This window comes from Chiloscyllium plagiosum, chromosome 23, assembly GCF_004010195.1.
Source record: "Chiloscyllium plagiosum isolate BGI_BamShark_2017 chromosome 23, ASM401019v2, whole genome shotgun sequence".
NCBI lineage: Eukaryota > Metazoa > Chordata > Chondrichthyes > Orectolobiformes > Hemiscylliidae > Chiloscyllium > Chiloscyllium plagiosum.
The window spans coordinates 37,021,223-37,044,017 of NC_057732.1; the positions used below are offsets into that span (position 1 = coordinate 37,021,223).

A 22,795-nucleotide genomic window follows, 5' to 3' on the forward strand; every position below is an offset into this window, starting at 1 on the left:
TTACAACGTTTAAAAGGCATTTGGATGGGATTATGAATAAGAAGGGTTTGTAGGGATATAAGCCGGGTGCTGACAGGTGGGACTAGATTGGGTTGGGATATCTGGTCGGCATAGACAAGTTGGACCAAAGGGTCTGTTTCCATGCTGTATATCTCTATGACTCTATGCCCTAAGTTTTGGACTCGCCTACCCCAGGGAAAAAATTATGTCTATTTGCACTATCCATGCCCCCCATGATTTTATAAACTCCATAAGGTCACCCCTCAGCCTCCTGTGTTCCAGGGAAAACAATCCCAGTCTATTCAGCCTCTCCTTATAGCTCAAATCTCCAATTCTAACAACATCTTGTAAATCTTTTCTGAACCCTTTCAAGTTTAACAATATCCTTCCTATAACAGGAAGACCAGAATCGAGTGCAGTATTCCAATAGAGGCCTAACCAATGTCCTGTATAGCGACATGATCTCCCGACTCCTCTACTAATGCTCTGATCAATAAAGGCAAGCATACCAAACACCTTCTTCACTATCCTGTCTACCTGCCATTCCACTTTCAAGGAACGATGAACCTGAACCTCTAGGTCTCTTTGTTTGGCAACACTCCACAGGATCTTACTCTTAAGTTTATTAGTCCTGCGCTATATATAGAATCTTTGTGATATGGAAACACACCATTCAGCCCAACAGGTCACCCTAACCGTCTGAAGAGTATCCCACCCAGGTTCATTCCCCCTACTTTGCACATCCCTGAACTCTATAGGTAAGTTAGCCAATAATATGGCCAATCCACCTATTTTGCATGTCTTTGGACTAAGAGAGAAAACTGGAACACCCAGTGGAAACCCACGCAGACACTGGGAGAACGTGCAAACCCCACACTGACAGTCGCCCGAGGGCAGAATTGAGCCTGGTGCCGTGAGGGAGCAGTGCTAACCATTGAGCCACTGTGCTGCCCAGATTTGCAAATTCCAAAATGCTGCACCTCAAACGTATCTAAATTAAACTTCATCTGCTATTCCTCGGCCCACCAGCCCCTTCTGATCAAGGTCCTGTTGTACTCTGACATAACCTTCAACATTTGTCCATTTGAACTCCATCTGCCATTTCTCTGCCCAACTCTCCAATCTATCCATATTCTGCTGTTTTCTCTAACAGTCACCTTCACTATCTGCTACTCCACCAATCTTAGTGTCATTTGCAAACTTGCTAATGAGGCAACGTACACCTTCCTCCAAATAATTTACTTATATCACAAACAACATTGGTCCCAGCACAGATCCCTGTGGAACACGACTGGTCACAGGTCTCCATTTTGAGAAGCTCTCTTTCACTACTACTCTCTGTCTCCTGTTGCCCAACCAGTTCTCTATCCATCTAGTTAGAGCATCCTGGACCCCATGTGACTTCACCTTCTTCATCAGCCTACCATGGGGAACTTTAGCAAATGCCTTACTAAAGTCTATGTATATAACATCTACATCCCTTCCATCATCAATCAACTGAGATGAGTGGTTTCCATGGGGATTTTACCTTGCATATCGATTGGGATAAGCAGACTACTATATTTCAGAACAAGTAGAGTGCTTTTTGAAAGTATCTAAGGTTGTTTTATGCAAACAATCTTATAATAAAGGGAATGCTATGCTAGATCTAGTAATGAATCAGATTAGTGAAGTGGATGAGGGTAAAGTGGTTGATGTGGTGTATATGGATTTCAGTAAGGCATTTGATAAGGTTCCCCACGGTAGGCTATTGCACAAAATATGGAGGCATGGGATTGAGGGTGATTTAGCAATTTGGATCAGAAATTGGCTAACTGAAAGAAGACAGAGGTTGATGGTTGATGGGAAATGCTCATCCTGGCATTCAGTTACTAGTGGTGTACCACAAGGACCTGTTTTGGGGCCACCAGTGTCTGTCATTTTCATAAATGACCTAGATGAGGGTGTAGATGGTTGGGTTAGTAAATTTGCAGATGACACTAAGGTCGGTAGAATTGTGGTTAGTACTGATTGTGATAGTTGCAGGTTACTGAGGGACACAGATAAGCTGCAGAGCTGGGCTGAGAAGTGGCAAATGGAGTTTAATGTGGAAAGTGTGAGGTGATTCACTTTGGAAGGAGCAAAAGGAATACAGAGTACTAGGCTAATGGTAAGATTCTTGGTAGCGTAGATGAGCAGAGAGATCTTGGTGTCCATGTACATAGATCCCTGAAAGTTGCCACCCAGGTTGATAGGGTTGTTAAGAAGGCATCCAGTGTATTAGCTTTTATTGGTAGAGGGATTGAGTTTTGGAGCCACAAGGTCACGCTGCAACTGTACAAAACTCTGGTGCGGCTGCACTTGGAGTATTGTGTACAGTTCTGGTCACTGCATTATCGGAAGGATGTGGATGCTTTGGAAAGAGTTCAGAGGAGTTTTACCAGGATGTTGCCTGGTATAGAGGGAAGGTCTTCTGAAGAAAGACTGAGGGACTTGAGGCCGTTTTCTTAGAGAGAAGGTTGAGAGGTGACTTAATTGAGACATATAAGATAACTAGAGGGTTAGGGTGGACAGCGAGAGCCTTTTCCCTTGGATGGTGATGGCTTGCACGAGAGGATATAGCTTTAAATTGAGGGGTGTTAGATAAAGGACAGATGTTAGAGGTAGTTTCTTTACTCAAAGAGTAGTCGGGGCTTGGAATGCCCTGCCTGCAACAGGAGTAGACTCGGCAACTTTAAGAGCATTTAACTGGTCATTGGATAAACATATGGATGAAAATGGAATAGTGTAGGATAGATAGGCTTCAGATTGGTTCCACAGGTTGGCGCAACATCGAGGCCAAAGGGCCTGTACTGTGCTGTAATGTTCTGTGTCATAGTGAGCCCTGTAGCTCTGCTAGTAGTTTTCAAACTTTATTTCCATGCTGGTCAGTTTTTCTGCAGCTGATGTGTGAAGCCCATGAGGTGGTGCCTATCTCCGAGAAATGGCTTATCAGCATTTGTCTAAGGGTGGGTTATCAAGAGCTAAAATATAATGGCATGGCCCACATTAAACTGAAACTCAAACATGTTTCATATCATCTACAATGTGAGGTATTACCAACCCAAAGGTACATCCTGAAGTAAGCTGCAACAGTCATGTTTTATTGCTTTTGAGGCTTTTAAAAAAAAAAACTTTAGTTTAAAAGGTCAGAATAGTCTGGGTTGAAGCAATTACATAAAGTTACATCTTCAGCATAGAAAGATCTAATAGATTTATGCCAATGTTTATGCTTAACATGATTTCTCTTTCACCTTACTTCACCTGATCTTCTTTATATTAATCTGGTCTTCCCTTTAATGCATCTATACTAATCAGCTCAACATCCTTGTGTAGCATATTACAACCACGTTTTAGGTAAAGAAGTTTCTTGGTAATTCCCTGTTATATTTATTGGTAATTATTTTGTATTTATGGCCTCTAGTTTTGGTCTCCCACTACCCACCTCCTCACCAGAAATATTTTCTCTTATCCATGTTCTGAGAGTAATGTATCTGCTTATTATTTTCAACACTTTGCCCATCATGTCTGAGACTTGCCCTTCCCCAGCATGAACTTACCTATGCTACCCATGACTAGGTTCTGGATCTTACTTAGGACAATAGACAAAGCATGCTCCTCCTCTGACCTACCTAAATTCTCCCCAACTCTGTGTCCTTTTCTGTCTAATCGTGAATGTAGTCAAATAAGAATCTGCATTAACTATCCAACATCCAGGCTCTAACCACTCCCTGCATCAGCACCAGCTCTAACAAGGTATTTGATGGTAGGGATTGTGTTATAGAGATATGAATGTAAGTTTGTTTAAGAAATCAAAAATATTCTTGATTAGATAGGGTAGAGAGTAATTGGCAAAAGATCTGGGGCAAAGATGAGGGACCTACAGTTCTGGAATTCACTGCCTGCAAGGATGCTGGATGTAAATTCAATGATAACTTTCAGAATGAATGGGACAAATACTTGGAACAGAAACAATGCCAGGAATTAGGGGAAAGAGCAAAAACGTAGTGTTAATGATCCAAGTCTTTCAAAGAGCCAGTACAGGCTTGGTGAGTCAAATGGCCTCATACTGTGCTCTATGATTGTTCAATATAGTCAGTTCTGCTATAACATGGTAGTTCCATTCTCATGCAACCCCATATTATAAGAAAATCACGTAATAGCGGCATCATTTCAATTAACGGAGTCAGAATTGTGTCATAACCAATATATGCTTTAAAATTTGTGCTATAGAGAGTGTCCCCATTTCATCAATCGTGTTATAGTGAAATTGCATTAATGAAACACGCATTATAGCTGAATGACATATATTATCACAGTTAATATTTCTAAGAACATTTTTCTTTTGTTCCTACCAAGTTATAAATTTGCCATCTACAATCTTCCATCTCCATTTTGTTAAAGTTTAAATTCATTACTCCAATCTATCAAGCTCCCCAATAATCTGGCCAACTTCCCTTCCTCTGATCCTCAGGCTTTTAAAATCTAAGCTAACTTTGTTGACTTCTGCTCTTTCTCATCTTCTCCTCAATCTTTTATTCAACCTTGGAACAGATTGTCTTGTGCCTTATGGGCTTTGTGAGGATTACAGATATTTTAGTTAAACTGATAAATGGAAATTTGAAACTGCTTTGTTGCAGACAATGAATGAGATTTTTTTCTTACAACTTGAAGAAAAAGTGGAACAGTATGGTCACTTATTTATTATACAAGGTCATGTAATTTTTTTCAAAAAACTGTATCTCATACTTTTATGAGACTTCCAAGTTCTTTTGGGTTGAAGATAAAAAGCTGCTCGGCAACAGAATTTGGATTGGTTCTAATTAGCAGTTGGTCACAGAACTGAGAAGAGAGACACCTGTTGGACTAAGACCTCCAAAAGGTCTGCAAGCAAGCGAGATATTTTCGGTCTCTCTTTCTCTCCTTCTATGTGAAAAGAAAGAAAACTATTAACTCAAACCACATCCAACTGACCAGGTACTGAATTGAGGATCACGGTGATTGAGAGCAATGTGATATCATTGCCAAAACCTAAGAAAGTTCTCTCATTACTCTTTTCAATTTGGAATCTTGGTCTACAGACTTTGATCCATTCTCCTACATTATCCTCCATTATATTTCTGAAAATCTGTTTGCCTTGACTACCTTGTCCATCCCATTTGTGAATGAATGTGTGCATGCTTAGATTTAAAGAGGGGGTGGTTTAACTTTGCATATTAGTAATAAAGGATTAATTTTTGCCCAGTTCGTGGATAAGTTTGTTATGATAACTAAGTTCTGTTTTCCTGTTCATTGATGGAACTCAGTTAATGTTTCTTTCATCTCATATAGTGATCAAAGTCAGGTTTTAACCATTGTAGTGAGTAAGTCACATTTCACATTTGTGAGTACTTGTGGAATGATAAGTCTTGATTTCCAGTAAACTCTTCCATCAGGGTCGGGGTAATCTTAATTCACAGAAGAGAAAGTTACAGCACAGAAAGATGCTATTCAGCCCATTGAATGTGAATTCTCTTGAAGTACTCTGCTTAATCCCATGTCCCTCAGTTTGTCTGTAACCCTGTTAGTATCTTCATCCTCTATTAGTCATCCAAGTCTCTTTTAAAATTATCTGTGAAATCAAATTCCATCATGTTTGCAGAGAGAACGTTCAGATTCCAATAACCCATCATGGCAACTCCATAGGAAAGAAACAAAACACTGGAGAAAGATGGATAGAAAGCAAGATGTAGATTTGATTGATTGAGTTCCTGCATTTGCTCAAATGCTGATGTTTCTCCACCTGTAACTTCAACAATAAATGTATGTTTTTGTCCATTTGCAGATCCACTACAGACTAATGGTGCAGGTACTTGATGAGAATGACAATCCACCAATGTTCCTTAAAGAAAGTGTTCAGCAAGTCAACATCAGTGAGGTGAGAGACTGACTTATGTATAAAACATTAAAGAAGAAGAACTTGCATTTATAAAGCACCCTTTGCAATCTCAGGATGTTCCGAAGTCTTTTACAAACAGTATAGTACTCCCTTGCAGTGTAATCACTGAAAGATCCCACAGGAAACTTTTACATCCACCTTTAGAGACTAGACAAGTCTATGCTGGGGCTTGAGCACTTAATCCAGGTAGGTGCTCTGTAAAGACAGTGTCTAATTAATTTTCTGTATCTTAAATTGTAGACTGAAATGAGAAAAGAACTGTTTTAAAAACCAAGCATTGTAGAAGGATTATTGCAGCTTTCAAAAGCAAAGAACATGATACTCATTGCAAGCACTGTTAACAAAGCTACTTAGAGTCATAGAATCATAGAGATGTACAGCATGGAAACAGACCCTTTGGTCCAACCCGTCCATGCCGACCAGATATCCCAACCCAATCTAGTCCCACCTGCCAGCACCCAGCCCATACCCTTCCAAACCCTTCTTATTCATATACCCATCCAAATGCCTTTTAAATGTTGCAATTGTACTAGCCTCTACCACTTCCTCTGGCAGCTCATTCCATACATGTACCACCCTCTGCATGAAAAAGTTGCCCCTTAGGCCTCTTTTATATCTTTCCCCTCTCACCCTAAAACTACGCCCTCTAGTTCTGGACTCCCCCACCCCAGGGAAAATACTTTGTCTATTTATCCTATCCATGCCCCTCATGATTTTATAAACTTCTATAAGGTCACCCCAAGTTTCACAACATTTTTCTGATAGGAAGGAGACCAGAGTTGCACGCAATATTCCAACAGTGGCCTAACCAACGTCCTGTACAGACGCAACATGACCTCCCAACTCCTGTACTCAATACTCTGACCAATAAAGGAAAGCATACCAAACTCCTTCTTCACTATGATAGCTACCTGTGACTTTACTTTCAAGGAGCTATGAACCTGCACTTCTTGTTCAGCAACACTCCCTAGGACCTTATCATTAAATGTATAAGTCTTGCTAAGATTTGCTTTCCCAAAATGCAGCACCTCACACTTATCTGAATTAAACTCCATCTGCCACTTCTCAGCCCATTGGCCCATCTGGTCAATATCCTGTTGTAATCTGTGGTAACCTTCTTCACTGTCCACTACACCTCCAATTTTGGTGTCATCTGCAAGCTGACTAACTATATCTCTTATGCTCACATCCAAGTCATTTATATAGATAATGAAAAGTAGTGGACCTAGCACTGATCATTGTGGCATCCACTGGTCACAAACCTCCAGTCTGAAAAACAACCTTTTATCACCACCCTCTGTCTTCTACCTTTGAGCCAGTTCTGTATCCAAATGGCTAGTTCTCCCTCTATTCCATGAGATCTAACCTTGCTAATCAGTCTCCCATGGGGAACTTTGTCGAACGCCCTACTGAAGTCCATATAGATCATCTACCGCTCTGCCCTCATCAATCTTCTTTGTTACTTGTCCAAACAATAACTGCAATATAGTTTGCAGGTGAGTAGGAGCTGAGGGGTGTGTTCATCTGGAGATTCAGCTGACAACAAGTAGCTGAATGGTCTGTGAACTAGTGACTGGTTATCACTGACAAAAGCTTTCTGCCTTCAACAACTATGTAATTGGATCTCAAGTAGCTGAACAACTTGGGGCTGTGAACAGCCTTCAGATCTTCACCAGCTCAGACACTCCTGCTGTTTTCTGCAATAACAGCAACATCAAACCTTAAGAAAACTAGGGTATTTTTCCTTTAGAAGTTGCTGTATGCTGTGGATTTTAATGAATACATCAAAGAACTTTTAGAAGTATGAAACAGACATCCTGTATTTCCTCTAAACCAGTGAAGGCATCCAGAGCAGAAAGACTGAGAAACAACATTCTGATTAATAAAAACCACCTGAGCAGATCCTATAAATAGAAACCACTGAATTATTTTCTACTTTTCCCTCCATCTATATGGCTCAGGGGTTAGCACTACTGCCTCACAGTAATATGGACCTGAGTTCAGTTTTACCCTTGAGCAACTGTCTGTGTAGTTTGGACATTCTCCCTGTGTCTGTGTGGTTTTCCTCCTGGTGCTCTGTTTTGCTCCCACAATCCAAAAATGTGCCGGTTAAGTGGATTGGCCATGTTAAATTGCCCCATTATATCCAGGGATGTGCGGGTTAGGTGGATTGGCCATGTTAAATTGCCCCGTTATGTCCAGGGATGTGCAAGCTAGGTGGGTTAGCCATGGAAAATGCAGGGTTACACGGATGGGATGGGTCTGAGTGGGAAGCTCTTTGGAGGGTCAATATGAGCTGAATGGTCTGTTTTCACACTGTAGGGATTCTATAATAAGCAGTAATTCTTGATAACGTTCAGTAACCTGGTTAGTTTCCTGGCTTTCTGTCAACTTACATCTGAATGTCAGGCAAATTAAGGAATCCTAAACTTTATAACAAATCTTTAACTTTTGTGATTTCACCAGAATTGTGGAATTTGATTTCCAGCGCATTACTCCACTGGGGAGTAATTCTGAGAGACAGCTGAAACAGTGCTGTACCTTTCAAAGTGCTGACTTTCAATTGAAGGTTGAGAGTGTGGTGCTGGAAAAGCATAGCTAGTCAGGGAGCATCCAAAGAGCAGGAGAATTGACGTTTTAGGCATAAGCCCTTCATCAGGAATATATCCATATTCCTGATGAAGGGCTTATGCCTGAAACGTAGATTCTCCTGCTCCTTAGATGCTGCCAGAACAGGTGCGTTTTTCTAGCACCACACTCTCAACTCTGATCTCCAGTCCTCACTTTGACCTTTCAAATGAAGGTGTTAAATCAAGGCCCCATCTGACCTCTTCGATGGTTGCAAAAAATCCTGTGGCGTCATCTAGAAGTAGAACAGGGGAATTCTCCTGGCCAATATTTTTCCTCATCTACCATCATTAAATCAGATATGATTATTATTTCATTACTGTTTGTGGGAACTTGTAGTGCTCAAGTTGGCTGCTTTATTGCAATGGAAAATACATTTCAAAAAGAAATTGATTGTAAAGTGCTGTAGGATATCCTGGTGTCATGAATGGTGCTATGTAAATTCAAGTACATTTTTTTTTCTTCTTCAATATTCCCTTCAAGCCAAATACCATTTGGCCTCTGACATTTTTGGATTTTAAACCACCCAACATTCAGAAGCATCTTTAAACTGTTTTTATTTTTCCTTCCCCCACACTCACAGTTAACCCAAGTTGGCAATGTTGTCTTCACAATAAAGGCAAATGACAGGGATGGAGACGACCTCATCTACATCATTGATGGAGCAACGGTAGGTGAAATATTAAGAGTTGCAATTGAAACAATGGTCCTGTTGAGGAGTCGGGCAAGTATCTTTTTCAGGAGAAAGTGAGGACTGCAGATGCTGGAGATCAGAGTCGAAAAGTGTGATGCTGGAAAAGCACAGCAGGTCAAACAGCATCCAAGGAGCGGGAGAGTCGACATTGCCCGAAACATTGACTCTCCTGCCCCTCGGATGCTGCCTGACCTGCTGTGCTTTTCCAGTGCCACACTTTTCGATCCCAAATATCTCTTGCAAATAGGAGACAACATAGAATCTTTCCTGTACCTAACGAGGTCACCTAGCCCATTGTACGGGTGTGATTTGCCCTAATCTCTCTCCAAAGGGGTGTGAGCTTGGGCAAAATATTCTTGAATTTTGTTTTAGTTTCCAGGGAAGAAATGTAATAGCAATCAGCCCTCTGTACCTTCTGTGGGTCTTTAAGTTGGTGTCTATTGTTTAATTTCACAAGGCCTAGCAATGTTGAAAGCTTGTTTTTTGTAAACAAAAATCACATAACTAGCATAAATTTGGGCATCAGAAAATATTATGTCATAACCCATATGCCCACCTGCATGGAGTCTCGCTAGTCAGTATGATTTAGTTAGTATATTACACAATATATTGCAATCTGTGGCAATCAGTTCCTTAAATTGTGAGGAGTTCTTAGTCTTGGTTGCAGAAGGAGGCAGAAAGTTGTGGCAAGTTGGATTAGAGAGTTGGCATTGAGAATGATGATCTGGTTGACCCTGGGGTACATATCAATGGCAATGGAAGAGATGTACGGACTGGCTGTACTCACTACATTCATTGCTGTGCTATTAAAGTGGGGGCAGGGAGCAATGTATGAGTAGGAGTTGGATCTCATTGCTTTGGAGTGTAAAATGTGGGCACAGGGTCAGTTTTCAAGATCAATGTTCCATGCCCAAAAAAATAGCTAAAAGATGTTTGACCCATTATCAGAATACACCTGTTTTTCAGGTGTCCTTAGTAAGCAATAATCCCTCTCTGCTGGAGTTGGACTTCATGCAGCAGGAGCTAAACCTGCTTCCTTCAATATTTGACAGCACATGTTGACTGGGAAGATATTTGTCAGCAACAGTAGATTCCATGGTAGTACTCCAAATAGTAGGACTGATTGCCCCAACCCTTTGCTGCTCCTTGCCAAACCCCAACAGCCTCCAACTCCTATCACTCCCTTCAATCCTAGGGTCCATCCTCAAGCCACTGCTGACAAGTTGCCTGAAATTCATCTTTTGAAGATGGCTGATATGCCTGTGGAACTATCAGCTGCTCACCTAACTTCCTTGCTCTCACTTTCCCTACCTGTTTCCCAATCCTGAAACCACCAGCTGGAATTTAAATTCATCATGGGGATTCTAGTTTGAATCCTAGCCAAAGGGTCCCATTGAGTATGACAGTGACAAGGTGGAAACATGACGAACAGTAATTAGAGGAATCAATAAACATTGTTAGGTGATTCCCATTCCTAATATTATAGGTATAAAAATGGACTGAGAGAGGGAATGACTCCACACTCTAAGACCCTGGAAGAACAGGTGCAGGATTTGGAGATGTTGTATTGAGTCTTTGCTTCAAAATAAAAGAAACAAGAGAACATTCATTGGCACGGGGGAGTGGGGCTGGGAAATGTAAGCAAGAGTTTGTAGCAGTTCAAGAGGGGAAAGAGCAGAAACTGAAAGGATTAATGGTCATAGTAAAATCAAACAGACAGAGGCTAAAATGTTGCAATAGATAGAGAAAGCAAGACAGAGAGAAAATAGAGGTCGGGAAAGGAGAAAGATGTATATCTGATGAGAAGCTTCTCACCTGCTGATGGATGGGTGAAGTCTATTGTTCTTTTCAAACTCTGTCCTTTTGTTGTAGAGTGATGCAGAATTCTTCACAATCAACTTACCGAGCAGTGGAAAGGTCCAGTTGGCCCAGCAACTGGACTTTGAGGTGAAAAATGAATTGGAGCTGATGGTTTGTGCCATGGTATGAATCTAATTTTTGCATCGAGCTTTTTCAGTTGATGAGGCATTGTCTGCAGTTTCTTAACAAACAGCAAGTACAATTAAGGTGCATCGGATAGTGGAGCTGATATCCAGGATAATACTGAGATTCTGGGGATAATTTCTTCACTGAGACTGAGACAGCTGGGTTATATCCATATTGATACTAAGACAGTGAGTGTGATATCTGCGGTGATTTTGCGCAAGTGGTGGTAATATCTGTAATGGGTCTGAATTCATGGATGACATTGAGTATGAGATATCATATTTGGTATCTGCTGTAATATTGAAATTGTGAGGATGGTATCTGCAGGGCTATTTCAATATTGTGAGTAATATCCCTGTTACTTCTGAGACAGAAGAGATGGTATTTGCAGTGACAGTAAGATAATAGCAGTGATATCCACAATGATACGGAGATTATGAGGGGTGATATTTCTTATGAAATGGGTCCCTTAGAAAGTGATTTGAGACTTTTCCCCACTCTGGATGGTTTATGAGGGAGCAGCTGATTTGAGGCGGATTAAAAGCTAAGATTTTATGTAAACTAGCTTTTGGTCTGAACGATAGACTAAGGCCATTCAAATACCAGCCTCTTTGTAAAGGACAGGAAAGTAGCATGATAAATCAAAAAATTGAAAGTCCTGTTAATACAAGAAGGAATGAATGAAGGAAATCTACAGTAGGAGTAGACCAAGAATGCTTTGCATTAGGAGGTGATATAGGAATCTAAATTTCAACACAATAAGAATGCAAGTGGAATGAATACTTGACCTTGGATATGATGGATGCAAAAAATTGAAGGAATCCATGACAGCAGTACTGTTTTTAAAAAAAAGACAATGACAAGAATGTAAGAGAGTGAAAGAAAGAAAAATGAGCAAGGAATGAGTGAGAAGGGATGATAGAAAAAGGAGAGAAAGAGAGAAAACAAAAACAGAAAACTGAAGAGGAACAGTTGAGAATTGGAAGGGGGGAGAGATCATTCAGGTTATCATTAGAGTTTTTAATTTCATCATTAATTATAAATTGCTTGGAATATTCTTGGAATATTTCCAGCTTCACAACCATAATTTCACCAGATATACAGTAAAGGAACAGGAACTGTTGTGAGGAAATTTCAGATCCCTTTTTAATGTCCAGGTTACATTGTTGTTATGACTTTCCACCATGTCCTTCCCTTATTAACCAAGTTAATCTCAGTACTTCAGCATTTCCTGCACCAATCTAACAGTGCCTATTCATAGGAAGTGAATACCAAAGAGAGATACAACACAACAGCGAAAATTAACATCAACGTGTTAGATGGGGATGACCAGTACCCAAGATTCCTTCCCTGCAATTTCCTGTCGCATGGAGCATCCAGGATTTGTGTCAACCCAATCTACACAGGAAATGTCACAGAGGCAAAGCTACCGGTAAGAGGCAGTCATTTTTCAAGAAAGCATTCAATAATGTGTGGCATATTGCACAGAATAGGAGTTCATAATACTGGGGTGACATATTAACATGGACTGAGGATTAGTTAACACACAGAAGACAAACAGCCAAGATTAGTAGGTCTTGTTCAAGTTGGAAACTTATAACTAATGAAGTGCCACATGGATCAGTGCTTAGAGCCACAGTTATTTACTAACAAGATTAATAACTTGAAGGAGGTAGCAGAGTGTAATGTATCCAAAATTGTAGATTATAGAAAAATAGGAGAGAGGACCTGTTGTGAAGATGATGTAAGCAATATGCAAAGGAATGTAAATATGTTGAATGAATGGGCAAAAGCTTGGCAGATCGAGTTTAATGTAGGAAAGATGTGCAGGTCAGATGAATCGGCCATGCTAAATTGCCCATAGTGTTCAGGGATGTGTAGGTTAGGTGCATTAGTCAGGGGTAAATATAGAGTATAAGGGTAGAGGAATGGGTTTATGTGGGATACTCTTCAGAGGATTGGTGTGGTCTTGTTGGGCTGAATGGCCCGTTTCCACACTGTAGGAATTCTATGAAAGAGTGAACTCACATGCTGTGGCAAGAGGAATCAAAATGCAAGTTGTTATTCAAATACAGAGAGACTGGAAAAAGGTTCAGCGTAGAGGGATCTGGGTATTCTTAAATATGAAACACAAAAGATTAGCAAGCAGGTACAGCAAGTAGTAAATCAAATTTTGGGCTTTATTGCAAGGGTTGGGGTTTAAAAATAGGGAAATCTTGCTACAACTGAACAGTGTTGGTGAGGCTGGTCCCAGTGTTCTGTTTACAATAGGGAAGGATGGAGGAGGTTCAATAGAAATTCTGTTGGATGATGCCTGGGATGAAGGGGTTGACTTACCAAAAGTGGCTAAACAGGTTAGGCCCTTATTCATTACAGTTTATAAGAATGAACGGTGACCTTATTGAAACATACAAAATTCTCAAATTTTGCTCATTTCAGTTTCTTTTCTATTACAGTTTCACGCTCTCCAGCTCTCTCCGGGCTCCGTATTAGCAGAGGATGGAGACATAGGACTTCAATCACCAGTTATATACTCAATCCTTGAAGGTCTGAACTCTAAAAGATAAACAAATCAATTCAAGTTGCTTGTTCTTTAAGAAAAAATTCACGTAGCTTGAAGTAAAACAGCTAATAAAAATCCCACCATTTGGTAGCACTGAGGGTGGGGTAGATAAGAGAGGGTATTATAACTGAAAGACTTATACTGAGAGTAGGGATGTAATAGAGAATGCAGTAATCTGGGAGAGAGCTGTCAGTGTCAGAGAGAGCTGGAGGGGTGGGGGCAGGAGTCAGTGGAATTGGGAGGGAAAAGAGAGAGCTGGGGTTGGGTCATTAGCAGGGGGATCTGGTATGGGATTAGTAGGAGAATTAGACAGGGGTTTGTGGGATAGCTCCAGTGTGCCATCACTGGGAGTTTGAGTGAAGATTAACAGGAGACTTGGGATTGGGATCAACAGGAGAATGGCACTGTTGTCTCACTGTTATCTCATCTGCAGGTGGTGATAATGGCAGATTTGAAATCAACAATATTACTGGAGCGCTAATGATGAGGTGGCCAGTCCGGAGCTACATACAAAATCCATCATTCTCTCTTACAGTCATGGTAAAGAAAATAGAGTCAGCCATGATTCACAATTTAAAAAAAAAACCAGTGTGACAATGATTGAACTGGCCAATCTGCAACCACCCAAAAGTGATATACTGGATACTATCTGCTGATGAATAACTCAGACGTAGCTTTCCCTCCTTCAGTTGTACAGTTAGGAATGGATCGAAGTAGTGGGTAATGATGCTGGATAGATTAATAACCCCTTTCCATTCCTCCGTCCTGCACAGTCCCGCTTGTCCCGAGGGCTTTGCTAGATTTGGCTCCGTTGACAATGTAGGCTCTTTTTTACATTAATCAACCAACCCTTCTTCACGTGTGAGTTTAGGCAATGATCATTGACAGATATTGCACCATAATTCTATACTACAATCAAGGATGGTCAAACATGAAATTCACAATTGACTCTCAGAAGTCACTGGGCAGAATCACAAACAGGAACCTTGCCTGAGCACCCTGCCATTACTTGGCTAAGATTTCTCACTTTGAAAAGCAAATAAACTATGTTAAACCTACACTGAATCTTGATTTGATCATAGTTAAAGTGCTGCATACAGTTTTTGTCTCCAAATTATGAAGTGATTTACATGGATCATACCAGAATTGCGTGCGTATAATTGTTAAGATAGCATGAGCAGGCTGGGATTGCTTTCTCTAGAAAAGAGAAGCCTATCCACCTGATAGAGGTAATAACAGTTGCAAAGTGGTTTGATAGAGTAGACATAGGGAGACATAAGGTGGACATCAATTTGGATGGGTGCAGGGGCACATAAATATGTTAAGTGCCCAGTCCATCTCCTTCCCTCATGCCGATCAGATTGTCCAGCAATTCTCAAGGGTGGGTATTTCAGCCCATTAAGTTGTTTAGCTGTCCCTTACCATGCTATTACTTCTTTTGGGACTGACTTTCATTCCAGGAGTGAGCAGCAATTAAAAAGGACAGTGTCTTTATGACACTGGGGTGAGCACAGCTGGGTTACTCTGATGTTCTTTTCTCCAGGCCTCCCAAGTGGATGACTCTAGTAAATACACAGTGACCAAGGTGTTGATTCGTGTCTTGGTCCAGAATCGTCATCGGCCACGGTTTAACAAGATCGAGTATAAAGGATTTGTTCAGGAGCAACTCAACCCCTTTGCCCTGGTAGTGACTTATGGAAATAAACCCTTATTAGTGAAAGCAGTGGACCAAGATTTCAAAAACGTGAGTTAAATCATGTTTATTTTTCATATGCCCTCCCTCATCCCCTTATCTTTCCATTGCTGGGGATAATGAAGAGAAATTAAACTACAGTGCTCTCTACTTGCTAGGGTGGATATAAACAATCTGACACACTATTTGAAGACAGGAGAAGAGTTGTCTCAGTTTTTTTCCTGACATTTATCTCAAGGAAGCTGAAATATCAAAGTGAGGACATGAATGCTTCAGTTGTACAGAGACTGGATCAGGCCTCATCTCTAATGGATTCGTATGAAGAGACTATTTGACCCTTCATGCCTGTAGTAGCTCTTTGAAAGAGCTACCCACTTAGTCACATCCTCCCTCCTCCATAACCCTACAAGCTTTATCCTTGTTATGAAATATGATGTTCAGTTTTTGGGCTTCACACCTCAAGAAAAATATATTATATTTAAGGGGAATGGATAGAGGTATAGAGCAGAAATACCAGAACGATACCAGGACTTATACATTTAACTTATGTTCTTTTGAGTTCAGATGTTTGGGTTCTCTGATCCAGTTGTGTTTTAAACAATAAAAGGATGGGAGGGAGTGAGATGGAGATATGAGATTTTACTCAGCTGACTAAAAAACTCGCATGTAGTTCAGAATAATACCAATTTTGTGGGGTTAGATTCCCACTGTAGCTGAGGTAGATTTAGGCCTACCTCCTCACCCTGTCCCCTACCAATATCACAGCGTAAGCTATGATTCAGTGATTCTCAAATTATCAAGGATGCCTTTTGAAGGAGAGGAAGAGAGCAAATACAGATAGACTATTAGCTCTGATTATTACAAAAATATTTTATTTCTTTCAGTTGAAAGATTAGACCAAAGATGAGAGGCTTCAGATATGATGGGAGACTAGAGTTTCTGGGGCTCTTTTCTTTAGAATCAAGAAGCTTAAGGAGATCTAAGAGGTTTGATAAAGGAAATCATTGGTAGGTGATAGGCAAATTTAACAACCTTCAAAAGAAGGAAAGTGGAGTTTTATATCATTAGCTTCCTGAGAAAACAATTGAAAAATAATCCATTTTAAAAGTGGAAGCAGATAGATATTTTACTCCACCATGGACCTATTACCCTGATCTTATTGATATTAGGCCCCCAAGGAGACTTGACAGGGTGGAGGTTGAGAGGACATTTTCCTGAATGGGAGGGACAAGGGTAAGGGAACACCATATAAATTTTAATGGGTATCCTATATAAGGTATGGACAAGAATTAATTTCTCTCATTGGGTTGTACTTTGTGAATTTGCTTCCGCACAGACCAATTGAAGAAGAGACATTGAATATTTTTAAGGTCGAGTTAGACAGATCCTTAATTCGTGTGGAAGTCCAAATGTTATAGACAGGAAAGTAGATTTGAGATGACAATCAGATCAATCATGATCTTGCCAGGTGGCTGAACAGGATCAAGGAGCTGAATGTCCTATACCTGCTTCTAATTCATATGTGCTTATAACTTGTTCCAAAGTCAACATAATTTACTGAAGACCTTTAATCTCATCAAGTGATCAAAGAAGTTCACAGATCAGGATATATTCCCTTTCGGTTAAATGAGCTTGGTAATTGTATTGCAACTGTACAAGGCAATAGTGAGACTGCATCTGGAATATTGTACACAATTTTGGTCCCCTTACTTAAGGAGGGATGTGAAATAACTCCAAGAAGGCCGTTATCCTGTCAGCAAGTCAACCTTTATTTATATATGCACTATACATGACACTGACCCAGCTAGTTCAGAGCTAGCTCCTAGAGTGAACAGAACCCCTGATACTCGTATTTATATCTGTCAGCCAGGACTCTCTGATTGGACCAGGTTACCAGCCCTCATATGCAGGGAATTCATATTTCATGAGTTATACCAGGCTAACCTCATTCCAAACACTCCAGGGTCTAGTTGTATTGGAGTTCAGAGGAGGTTCACTTGGTTGATTCCATAGATGAGAGGTTTGTTTTGAGATTGAGCAGTTTAGGCCGATACTGTCTGGAGTTTAGAAGAATCAGAGGAAATCAAATTAAGGCACGTACTTTATTATCTAAAAGGGCTTGATAGTATATAGATAGAAATTATGTTTCTCTTGTGGGGCAATCTAGAACAGGAGGTTGTGGTTTTAGGGTAAGCAGGGGCAAATGCAAAACAGAAATGGAGACAAATAACTTTTGTCAATAGGTTGTGAATCTATGAAATTCACTACCACACAGTGTGGTGGATGCTGGCTCATTGAGTACATTTCGTGAGGAGATAGATGGGCAGATTTTTAACGCTTAGACTGTAGGGTTATGGAGAGCGGGCAGGAAAGTAGAGTTAAGGCCAAGATGAGATTGGCCATTGTTATGTTAAATAGCAGAGCAGGCTTAAGAAGCTGAATTGCCTACTCCTGCTGCTTGTTCTTATGTTATAATGGAATATAACTGAAAAGTGTATAAAGGCAGCAGTGGAAAAGATCAAATGCACAAGATTAATATAAATGCCTCCACCTGACTTTGTCCCATTGTGTTACCCTAGGGCAGAAACCCGAAACTTACCTACACCCTGACAAATCAGTCCAACCACACACAGCTATACCAGGTCACTCAGGAAGGGCTTCTACTTGCTCGAACTAATCGATTGCATGCACATGAAAAGTACATGCTGCAGGTAAGGGTAGAGACTGGCAGAATATTCAAAGATGGGGTAGCAATATTTCGGAAAAAATAAGATTTTGTCCATTCCGTAGCACAAGACCTGCCTGCCTCTGATTGGCCACCAGCTCTCAGTAGGATTCCAGTGCCTTGATCACCAATAACCTCACCACTCATGATTGGTGTGACTGGGTAGGCCTTCCTGTAAAGGGGTAATGTAGATCTCTCGTTGGCTCTCTAGCAGAGCCTCCCAATGCTCAGCAAGCTTCCATTTCCATGTAACTATTGAATTTGTCATAAAAGCACAGATAGTTCCCTGATGCCCTTCAGAGAAGCTAACCTGCCATCTGTTTATTGCCTTGCCCATATGTTACTATGTTGACTTTAAATCACTCTCTGAAGAAGCCTAGCAATCCACTTTCAAATTTTTACTTGCGATTCAAGAAGAAGGCTAACCATTCTGTTGCTAGTTTAACATTTTCTTCTAAGAATCTCTCTAATTACCATCATTACTCTGACTGTCTTGGCACTATCATCAGCTTTTACAGAATGGTCCTGTGTGCCAACAGGTCTTTGTGTGGAATATTCCTTCTTTGTTCCCTCTTTATGCCTCAAGTACTGTCCTGAGTTATTATATCACTGATTCACTGTCAGCAGAATGAATTTTCACAATATATGTTATCAAATGCTTTTCATATTTCATTCCAAAAGAGAAACTAAAATTTGACCTATGTGCACAGATTGTTGGAACAGATAATGAATCGGGCGACATGGTCAGCACCAAGGTCAATGTTGAGGTTCTGCACTCACGTCAGCCAGGTAAGCCATTCAACAAAACTATCAATCTCTCCTCCATGATCACACCAAAATAGCATTACCTGGTAATCATCCCAAAAAATTAAGTGCAGTGAGTGTACCAAGCTTGGGAGAAACAGGCAACTCTGGAACTATGGTGCTCAAAGCTCTCAATTACTGAAGCATTCCTCATCTCATATCTAGGTCTGCTACACACTTTGGTATATAAGTTCATTTTTATGTGATTAATCAACAACTCAAATTTTGTTTTCCCATGTGACTAGCAGGATGGTAGAAGGCAAACTAGATGGACCTCGGTAATGTCTCTTGCAGGTAATAGTGTTCCCATGCGTGTGCTGCCTTTGTCCTTCCAGCTGGTAGAGGCAATGTGTTTGGAAGGTGCTGTCAAAAAAACACCTTTATGAGTTAATGCAGTGCACCTTGCAAATGACAGCCTGGTAGATATCAACTTTTAGGCCATGCTCATAACTTGAAAGAAATGCTTGGATTTAAAGCTGACTTGCAACAATTCATTTGCTAGGAGTACCCAGCCATTACTATCCACATCTCATGGGAAGTCCTGCAGCATGGTTTGTGCCAGGCCTGAGCCCCCACACTGGTAACGGAAGGCCAAAGGCCATCAGAGACTTTGGTTATTTAACATCAGATCAGAGTTCTCTAATCTGACCGACAGCAAATCCTGCAGTGTGTTAGCTCAGTTGGCTGCATAACTGGTTTGTGATACACAATGATGCTAACAGTGCAGGTTAAATTCATGCTTTGGCTGAAATTACTATGAAGTCCCGCCTTCTTAACCTCACCCCTCACTTGAAGTGTGGTGAGACTCCAGTTAAACTCAGCACCAATTATCTCTCTCTAAAGGAGTAGCCCTCAATATTTATATTTATACACTAAATCTTCTTTGGAAAACTGAGAACTGTGGACCAGCAGTTACTGATTTTTCATCCTCCAATTACAAAAGTGTCTGTTTCACAGTGTGGTGGCTGAGCTTAAAATTGGACTGAATCATAAGTGTACTCTAATGATAGTGAGGACTGTATGAAAGTTAACTAAATCTTGCACAGAAATAAAAAAAATGGATATTTCCCCCGGAAGGTCCATTGCTATCAGACCGCTAAATTCATCCTTCATCAACTTATGTAATGCAATGACATGTTTCTCCTGTTATTTTGTAGTTCCATCCGGACTTCCCAAAGAAAGCAGGATGCACAGCTCTAAAGAAATGGGATTATTGGGAGGAATCATTGCCATATTACTCCTCCTCCTTATTGTTGCATTTATCTTACTTGTATATAACTTAAGGCGTCGACAGAAGCAACATAGACAAACGAGCACAGTTGCAGTAGAACGAAATACCAATGTGGTAAGATACTGTGGTCTCACCCTCTCTGTGTATGTAAAAAGATATATCTAAACAAGGCATTTGGTGCTGTAATTTATTATGTTCTTAAAATGAGAAAACTAAGGCAAAGTAAATATATAAATGAAGAAATATTATTACAAGCAAACTAAAATGTCATCAAGCCTGTCCTGCACTGTATGAATCAGAAAATGACCAGACTCTTATATAGAATCCCTATAGTATGGAAACAGGCCATTCAGCCCAACAGGTCCACAATGACTCTCTGAAGAGCATCCCACCCTGACTCACCCACCAACCTATCCCTCTAATCCTGTATTTCCCCTGGCTAATCCACCTGACCTACACATCCCTGGACATTGGGCAATTTAGCATGACCAGTCGCCTAACTTGCACATTTTTGAACTATGGGAGGAAACCCATATGAATGCAAGGAGAATGTGCAACTCCACACAGATAGTTACCTGAAGCTGGAATTGAACCTAGGTTCCTAGGCACCTAGGAACCGTGAGACAGCAGTGCTAACCACTGAGCTACTGTGCCGCTCCTAACCCCCTTCCCCTTCCTTGATGCCTGAGGCAAAAACAAAATAAAAATCAAGCTCCAGGAAGGAAACAATACTCCTTAAAATTCTTTTTCAAGCCACTCCGGCGATCAGAACAAGTGCAGGCAATTATAGGCAAAGTCCTATCTAATGAATAATGCTGACCTTTTATGGGCCTGTAAAGTGTAAAATGGAGGGAGGTCGAGTTCTCCAGTCAACTCAATATCTCAGCCTTGAGCAAACCTCTTGTACCAGGGAGAATGGGTTTGGTGAACATTTGCTGTCCCCTCTAATGTCTGGAGATTCCTTTCATAAGCAGACAACAAACTGAACACAGGACACCAGGTGTGGTCGCAAAAAAGCCATATACCATAGCAGCAACATTTCCTTGCGCTATACTACAAACCCCTTGCAATTAAAAACTCCCGCATTGTTTGCTCTTAAAATTACTTGTTGTATTTGCAGGTTAACTTTTTAAGATTTGTGTACATGAGTAACCAAATCCCTCTGAATCTCACCTCTGAATGTATGCAAAATTTCACTTATTGCATTATGCTCGAGTTAGCATCTTTGTTGTCCAATCACTTACCCAATTTACATCCCTATGTACAGTCTTCTTTGCATACATTCTTTGCAGCTTTGTATCATTTTTCAATAAACTTTTTCTTGTGAAGGAGACCAGAACTACAGACCAAAGTATAGTATAGTTATCAATAAATCTAGAATGGAATCAGGAAGAAATTTGTTTATCCAGAGAATGGTTAGATTGGATTGCGCTTCTAGGAGGCGTATCTGAGGGGAGTCATAAGAAATTTGTTCAGATTGAACTGGAGTGTTGTGTCCAATTTTGGGTACAGTACTTTAGGAAAGAGTTTAGAGAGGGTGCAGAAAGTAGAAAATATTTATGAGAATGGATCCAGCCATAAGAGACTCCAGTTAAGTGCATTGATTGAAGAAACTAAGGTTATTCTCTTAAGGGAAGGGAAGGTTGAGGCATATGATGAAGTTATTCAAACACCCAAAAGATCTAGGCAGAGTAGCTAGAAAGAAACTGTTCCTCTTGATCCAGGGGCCAAAAACTAGAGGATCTTGATTTAAGGTCATTGGCAAAAGAAAAAGGTGATTTGAGAAACCATATTTTTTTAACAGCATAGATAATTAGGATTGGAATACACTGCCTAAAGTGCAGTGGAGCCAGATTGAGTTGAGGTGTTTAGATGGAAATTGGATGAGCACCTGAAGAGAGAATATTTGCAGGGTCATGGGGAAAGGGCAGAGGAATGGGACGTCCGAGTTATTCATGGAAAGAGCCAACATAGCATGGATAGGTTGAATGGCCTTCTTCTGAGTGCTAGCCATCTTATGATTTTATTCTGTTAGTAGCATAGATATGTATACAAATCAGCAATGTAAGTCCATGAGTGACAACCTAAATTTTCAGACAACACAAATTTTGACAAACCTAAGCTGTCAGTATAGCTCTTCACAGACTCAGGATTATTTATCAAACATTCTCCAATAGCTGAATCATATCTAATTTCGGACACTCGATTGTACCTTTTACAAGCAGGTTGAGTTGGTACCTTGTTTGTCGCAAAACTTTGAAGCGATTTGCTGTTTGTTAGCTAATTTAGGGTTGTCAGTCAAACTCATCAAGTGAGGCACACCTAATTGTACTAAAAGATACACAGGACCGTGTTCATTGCAAACAGAAAGAACGTGCACTCACACCACAGTGTATTAACTCAGCAAAATAGGTGACTGTCAATGCCAGGTTCATTTCGAAAGGCAAAGACTTGACCAATCAATGTCATCTTCCTGGTTTAAAATCTGAAGAAAGCTTAGCAGTTAATTGGCAGG

The 22,795-nt window shown here is 40.5% G+C and overlaps 1 protein-coding gene across 3 annotated transcripts in view; it reads left to right on the top strand.

The window, feature by feature from the left end:
• The window catches only part of cdhr5-rs (cadherin-related family member 5, related sequence), a 55,091-nt gene that overhangs the window by 22,986 nt on the left and 9,310 nt on the right, over window positions 1-22,795 (top strand). For all 3 annotated transcript variants that reach the window (XM_043713941.1, XM_043713942.1, XM_043713943.1), the window contains 10 exons: window positions 5,843-5,935; window positions 9,168-9,254; window positions 11,151-11,261; window positions 12,526-12,696; window positions 13,721-13,811; window positions 14,261-14,367; window positions 15,371-15,571; window positions 18,100-18,231; window positions 18,956-19,034; window positions 20,207-20,394. In XM_043713941.1, coding sequence (XP_043569876.1) covers window positions 5,843-5,935; window positions 9,168-9,254; window positions 11,151-11,261; window positions 12,526-12,696; window positions 13,721-13,811; window positions 14,261-14,367; window positions 15,371-15,571; window positions 18,100-18,231; window positions 18,956-19,034; window positions 20,207-20,394 — 1,260 coding nt within the window. The remainder of the gene's footprint in view (window positions 1-5,842; window positions 5,936-9,167; window positions 9,255-11,150; window positions 11,262-12,525; window positions 12,697-13,720; window positions 13,812-14,260; window positions 14,368-15,370; window positions 15,572-18,099; window positions 18,232-18,955; window positions 19,035-20,206; window positions 20,395-22,795) is intronic.